The sequence below is a fragment of the Solanum lycopersicum genome, chromosome 2 (genome assembly GCF_036512215.1).
Source record: "Solanum lycopersicum chromosome 2, SLM_r2.1".
Classification (NCBI taxonomy): Eukaryota; Viridiplantae; Streptophyta; class Magnoliopsida; order Solanales; family Solanaceae; genus Solanum; species Solanum lycopersicum.
Genome location: NC_090801.1, coordinates 55385976 through 55393176, shown reverse-complemented (window position 1 = coordinate 55393176; position 7201 = coordinate 55385976). Strand labels below are relative to the sequence as shown.

General features: G+C 35.3%; 1 protein-coding gene across 2 annotated transcripts; it reads right to left on the bottom strand.

The window, feature by feature from the left end:
• Positions 1-591: 591 nt before the first annotated feature.
• Positions 592-6887, bottom strand: LOC101249984 (E3 ubiquitin-protein ligase RSL1). Of its 2 annotated transcripts, XM_004233166.5 has the most exons (4): positions 6562-6887; positions 5556-6268; positions 4130-4890; positions 592-1297 (listed from the first exon to the last, which is right to left on the bottom strand). In XM_004233166.5, the coding sequence occupies exons 2-4, from the start codon at positions 6027-6029 to the stop codon at positions 913-915; spliced, it is 1620 nt and encodes a 539-aa protein (XP_004233214.1). In that variant the 5' UTR covers positions 6030-6268; positions 6562-6887; the 3' UTR covers positions 592-912. The 2 variants fall into 2 exon arrangements, with proteins under 2 accessions (XP_004233214.1, XP_025885102.1); XM_026029317.2 differs by lacking the exon at positions 6562-6887 and having other exon boundaries at positions 5556-6553.
• Between the last annotated feature and the right edge of the window lie 314 nt (positions 6888-7201).

The following is a 7201-nucleotide window of genomic DNA, read 5'->3' as shown; positions in this document are numbered from 1 at the left end:
CTTGGTAGTTTCCTTTAATTCAATATAATTATAAGTTTTAGCTAACTTTTGTCCTCCTATCCCTTTTGTTTATTTTCTTTCATTTTTGTAAATTTCATGTTACAAAAATATGTAATATATTGCACGACAATAATCGAGTTTCATTTGACTAAACAGTATGTTACACGAACATATTATAATAATGATAACAAATGCAGTAAAAATAGAATAAAATAAAGTTTTATTTCATGTCTAACCTATTATAAATGAATTTATAGACCATATATTTGGTAAAAACAATTTTTGCATACAAAAATCAATTTTACGATGTATATGATAGAGGTAATGAATAACTAACCAAATACAGTAGAAAACAAGAAAGTAACACGACATGTGAACACTTTTTTATATAAATGAAAAGATTTTGAGTGTATTTTGATGTCTCGCTTTGATTTCTGTGTATCGCCTTATGGAGATTTTTCATCCACTCCCTCTTTTCCTTTTTTGATTTGACACAATATTTTAAAAAAATTATGAAAATGCATTATAACGTTCCAAACTATTGTAAAATAAATAGAACTTAAGTAAAATGTTGATAGTGTCACCAAATAATTATGTGATAGATAAAATATTTCATTAAAGCATAACGTATAAATTAGGCAAAAGAGAGTACAATTTTAACATTATAAATGTCTCCTTCGATTTGTGCTGTTTTGCTCATCAGTTTTATATGAAGAGGAAGCTTCTTGTAACTTCCAATGCATCATACAATTAGGATGAAAAGAGGAGAGGGAAAAAAGGCCCAACAGCTCTTTTAGCATGAAGCAAATGAAGAAGTACATCTATTTGCTTAAACTATCAAAGGAGTCTTGAGAGTGAGATACTCATTTATCTCCCATTTGAATGCTAAATGGCTTCAAATCTATCTATACTTCACTGGATGTGTTCTTCATAGTAATTGTCACTGATCACAGACACGAATCGTTCAAGCCATGGAAGCTGATGGAGATCCTTCATGGCATCGACGTAAGAATCTGTACAACGTGGTGGGGATTGATGATACGCTTGATGGTCTGTGAGACTGAATCCACCAGCGAGAAATCTCTGGATCAATGCCAGCTGAGATCTCTCTTCATCTGAATATGCATCCATCATAGTAGGCAGCGACTCAAATGAGTCCCACGACCATTGCTCAAACTGTTGTGTCGGTTGAGTTACCAAATCTTGAGTGTAATCCTCATCCCAGAATGCACATTGACACGTCTGTTGGCCGTCCCTGTATTCCGCACCACAAGAATAACAGAATTGATGCCCACACCTGCCAGTTTTTAATACAAAACACAAAAAACTGTCAATGCTTAAAATCATCAATCCACCAACTTCGATTTCAGCAGTGTATATACTGAACAAGTTTCAAAGACATAAAAGGGCAGCATATGCATTTGGGCAGCTTATCTTCAATTTTACATTCCTACAGATGTTCATCTGATGCTCAGATAGATTATCCAATCGGAATGCAATTTTCCTCTGCAAGACTGCAATCGTAGCAGACAGCCTTACTAATAAATTCAAACACTCACAAATATGAAATATGCAACCTAAAAGAAAGATCTGTAGAAGTCATAGAAGGTTGATTTTTCTTGAGAATAAGCTTTCTAGCTCCATTTAGAGCATCAGAGTATTTGATGTAAACTTTCCCAACTATCTAAAACAATGTGCCTTTCCAAGTTAGTGCTGTGGAAGACGTTTTCATAAATAGTTCAAGAAAAAATCAATTATGAATAAACAGGTCAAGCTATATCAGTTGACTGTTCTCTCCTTTGTATCCAGTCAAGCACATACTGTTTTCAAAAGCAATAATAGGCCAACTATTAGAGCCCAACTTACTTCAATGTAATTCTACACACCAAGTTATTAGGTTTGGTCCTCAAACTACCACCCAACTCACTTTAAAAAGTTCTTTTGGCAAGACATGAATCACTTTTCTTTATTTATTTTCTGTAGATTCCCTTTGTAGGTTCTCGTTTTTTTATTCTGTATGTACCCTGCTCTGACACTGCTATAAACTTATTGCTCTTCTACCCCATTTTTCTGATACAAGTAGCTATTTTTTCGTTTCAGTTAACTCCCTGCCCATTATTCATATAATATTTAAATCACTAACTATAAACCTTCACCATTGGCCTGCTTGGGTACTTACTTTTAAAAAGCCTGCCTACCTGCAACGTAACAGTAGATGAAGGAGAAAGAAGCAGTAGCATCAGTAGCAGTAGAGTACGAGGTAGTAATTTGAACAGTGTTCGAGAACTCCAACCATTTGGAAAGGGACAAATACAGCAAGTCAGACTCATATAGAAACAAGATATGATACTTGGAACCCAGAAACACTTGATAGCTAGAAACTATTGGTTCTGAGACAACTTATTTTCAAAGATTGGGGCACACTCAAGCTCAGATACTAATGTAGAAGTTATATTGCCAACTATATTAGGACATCAGTTTATCCACTAAAGCTTTAAGGATACACTAAAAGCTTATCATTAACTTATGATCACACGAACATAAATGTAATCCATCACCCAAAATCACAAAAGATAATCTTGCCCTAAGATAACCTTTCCATCAAATTGGTCAATTGATTCTTGAAGGCTCCTTAATAACAGCAGACACTGACAACACTTGCAGCCAGTCAATCCATTGAAAATCTATTCTTTCAATAGAGCAATCCTTGCTCATATGCTTAACAAATGCAAGTTTTGTAAAAGAGTGTGTAGGTATGCTTATAGACTGTGTAGGTATGCTTATAGACTGTCAAAATACTATAATAAACACTGATGTTGGAACACCTAAGGACACTTGTTGACTAGATGCTTCCTGCTTTTTCTGGTGCAGATAACCATCAGAAGCTTTCCAAAGCCCAGTAGTTTTATCACCGGATAATAAGCTTTGCATCAAGCTATCAGAGTGTTTATTTAATCATGATTGAGCTATAATGCACATAGAGGGAACATCTTCTTCGAACTCCAAGCTTCTCACCCAGTGTACTCAGGCAGTAGTCCGTGCCTTCAGCTATTTCAGATCAGCTCCTAGCTGAGGAGAGTCTCACTCCCCTCTCCCATTATCGGATAACTCCAAAATGACCGGTGAGCATCCTAAGCCTCATTTACATAATGTTTTATTTGCTATCTGGGACACTCCAAATCTCAAAGAAAAGGGTGGTCTGGTCGCTTAACGTTAATAGCACGTTGAGTCAATTTGTCTGTCAAGCCTTTTGAGGGTAATAAAGAGTTAATAGAGAGATGATAGACCTACTAACCACTAAATATTCTTCTACATATATATGTGTGTGTATATGTACATATACACATACAGTACATATGTATGTACATTTTTTTTTCCAACAAGACAACTAAAGATTCAATATCATACTGTGTTATTAAAGAATAAGCTTTCATAGTTTACAATGTACGGGTATGGGAAAATTAACACCAGTGAATAAGCAGATACCTCCAACACTATTTAGATTGTGTAGGTTCACCATTCAGGGGTTGATAAACCAGTACATTTATTAGCACTACCAGCAATACCAGCCATCCTATTCCAGAATCTCCCAATAAGAAAACTTTGATTTTCGCTTTTACAACATATAGGCAATTAGATGAGGTGCAGATAAAATGCAAGAAGCAATATATATGTTAAAAGAACTTCCCTACATGAAGTGCTAAAAAAGAACTTATTTTCTGATAGTGTAAAAGGAAAAAACCAATACTCCTCGATGATTCTCATGCAGGACGGTAACGGAATATAAAGAGGAAAGATAGTTCTCTTTGTATCAGATATAGTCGATCATTCCTGGAGAACCAACACTCCATTTCCACGTACTTAGAAGAATCCTCGGTTTCCAAGCTCCTGAGTTTAATAGTGCTTTTGTCTAATAATGAGTATTTGGGACTTAGAGCTTATGTTCCAAAATCTCAACATCAGTTTTCAGGAAATATTAATCAGATAAGGATCTACAAGTACATGATATGAAAACATAAAGATGTAGCTAACAGGTTCAGAATATCAAGGTACTATTCTCACTGATTCAGAAGCCAATATAGGATCCTGAATCTTGCATTAAAAAGTTAAAAGGAACAAAATATATTACCAGCATGTCATATGATAGCATCCGTGTGTGAGCTCAATCATCCTCCTGCACTGTGAACAGCGCCTCCATCTCTTATTTTGTGCCAGGCGATGCAAAGTTATGTCACCAGCATCCCTCTCCTCCAAAGGGAGATTTTGGTAGTCTTCACAAGTCATTGAAGAATGCCATGGGACCCTACAATCCACACACATAAACCTTTGACAAACTGGACAGTCCACACAACTATTCTCTAACTGGCTTGATGAACTAGCCCGAGTGGACATACAGTCATGAGGATCCAAAAGAACAGAACAATTTGGATACGGGCAGTAAAGCTTGTCCGAGTTGAGAGCATTCGCTTCTTCAAGGACCCTCACTAGAGATCCATAGGAGTTAAGAGGGAGAAAAGATATACATTCAGTTGCAGAGATGAGGTATTTGCATTTTAGCTGAGGGCACCTAATGGGTACTTGACCAGATTGGACTTTACCCTCAACATAAGTTCTCATACAGTGAGAACAGAACTTGTGGGTACATTTCAATGTCGTCACCATCACTAACAGTCTATCCTCGCAGCATATTGGACAATTTTCAGTTGATTCATCTCCTTCAACATGGGAAGAGACAACCCCTATTGCTACCTTGGCTAAGTCCAAGGCCTTTGCCAGACCAGTACTGGGGACAAGTTTCAAAACAAAAGTTTCCATATCATCAGCATGATCTAGGATCCTCTGCCGCAATGCCATGAGAAGCGGATTATCAAGGTTCTCTTCATGCATAATCTGATTAAAATATTCACCATCAAACAACAAAAATAAAACGTTACCATTAAAACAACCTAAGATAAACTGACACTACTACCACAGAACAAATTTACAGCAAGTGAAATCGATGAAGCACTCATTACTGTCACATCCAAATAAGTAGTCAAGTTATAAATGAGATTTTACGAAAGAGGGGGGGAAGTAGCTAAATAATTCTGTTTTTCAGGTAGGAAAATACCCTATTGTTGTAGGAAAATCGAGTATCCAGATCAGATTCAACGTCTACTTGGTAAAGTAGACACCATCTTGGTGTATCATCTAAATCTTTTTGGTAAAAGAACCAAGAAAGCCTGAAATTTACATTCATTTTCAACTGACAAATTCAATAAAGACAGATAAAGGAAGACCAATGTTTTAATGAGTAATTGAGGTTTATTTCCTTTTTCTTTTGGGTCTGGGAAGGGGATGATCAAAGATGTAAAAATGTCATTAATATGAAATCATATTCTTCAGCAGGTGGAGGGCAGCTTAGAGGGGAAGTTGTTCATCTACTAATACTTCATTTGCAAAGGTAAAAACAATTGCATTAAGACAAAGATTCAACCCACTGAAGATGGAATACACCAAGAACTTAAAAGGCGAACATTGAGATACACATATTTTGCAGAGAACAGACGTCTCACCTGCTCGTATAAAATCTCAGAGTCGGTAAGGGCGTAAACCTTTCTAATCTTGTTCTTCACAGCTTCCAGCAATCCATCCATCAAAGCCAAATAATCTGCCACAAATTCCTCCACATAAAAATCAAGCTTTTTCTGGATTTGAATAGGAGGAGCACTTTCTGCCCTCTCTATAACCACTCCAATTCCAGATACCCTGCAACCAGAGTCTCCAGGACCAGCTATAGAAATGCCCTTAAAGAATAACTTCACAGAATGTTCATCAAGATCTACTTCACAACTCTCCCTTGCTGATTCCTCCTCGTCCTCGTCCTCTGTCACTTCATCCTCTTCTTCCTCCGATGTTTCATCCGCCCTATCTTCCAATTCCTTCTCATCTTCACAGCAGCTACAAAAATCTTCTTCATCTTCTTCTAATTTCACTTCATTTTCTATATTCGCCAACAACCCATCAGCGCAAACTATTTCTCCTTCCATTTTCAAAGATTCTCAGAAGTACCCACGAATAATTTGGGCAACCCTACTCCTTCCAAGACTCCAATTTTTTACAATATATATTCAAAATCCATAAAACAACTCTAAAAACTCCACAACTTTACAATCCAATAACAACCTAAGAAGAACCCATCAGTTATCTCCCGAGAAACCCTTGAAATCTCGGTTGAAACAAGACCGATCTGCTCAAAAGCTTTGATCTTTCCAACAGTTCAAAGCTCCTGTACCAAAATTCAAGAAATACCCATTATCACTAGATCCACAAAACACAAAGAGTAAGTGAGAAATACCCTGAAACTCAAAAGGGGTTAAAATAAACATAGAGCAATTCTTCCTTGTACAACTCTTAACTCAGTAAAGTCAAACAAAGAAACCCCACTGAGCTACCAAATTCAAGAGCTTTCATTATCACAAAAAAACAAGTTCCATAAATAAATACTATAACAATATATAAAGAACGAATCAAACTACGAAAAAATCAAATCCCCCAAATTAAAAAGTGAAGCTTCCGTACCAGAGGTGTAGGTCTGGTCTGGTGTTTCAGCTTAAATATGAAAAGGAATTAATGTGAATTATGTTATCAAAAGAAACTGTTCCAAGTATAATATAAGAAAAAAAATCAAACTGACAACAGTACAGCAGCAGATTTTAGTAAATTTTCATTGTTTTTGTTCAGACGAAAGAGAAGCACCAGATGCTGTGGGGGTTCTTATATGTGGTTGGATTTTACACTCTTCATTTTTATTTTTTATTCTTAGTATCTCTTTTATTTTATTTATATTTCGAGAATAGAAATCAAATTTTTGTTAAATAAATAAAATTTTGTATAGTCAGTCAATTGATTTATTAAATTTTTTTAGTATATATTATGTGATAAAATAATTCTAAGATCAGTTAATACCAAAAACATAAAATAAAATGAATTCCCAAATATGTAGGTAGATGTATGAAAATTGACTTTGAAAGAAATATATCTTTCTCAAGGTTTCTCACAATTATATCTTTTTGTATTTGGAGAAATATCTTTTAGAAATTATAAAATCCTTATAAATGTGTTTTCAACTTTTTGAAAATGAAAAAATAAATATATAGGATTAATTTATTTTAATTTATCTCGATAGTAGCATCAATTAAATTATGTTATCATGAAATAA

What these genes read in the sequence shown, in the direction of transcription:
- LOC101249984 (XM_004233166.5), bottom strand. Translation starts at nt 6,029, where the DNA reads ATGGAAGGAGAAATAGTTTGCGCTGATGGGTTGTTGGCGAATATAGAA. An exon ending in CTGAGATTTTATACGAGCAG is followed by an intron (nt 4,891 to 5,555) that starts GTGAGACGTCTG and finishes TATTTTAATCAG; the next exon opens with ATTATGCATGAAGAGAACCT. An exon ending in TGCTATCATATGACATGCTG is followed by an intron (nt 1,298 to 4,129) that starts GTAATATATTTT and finishes AAAAACTGGCAG; the next exon opens with GTGTGGGCATCAATTCTGTT.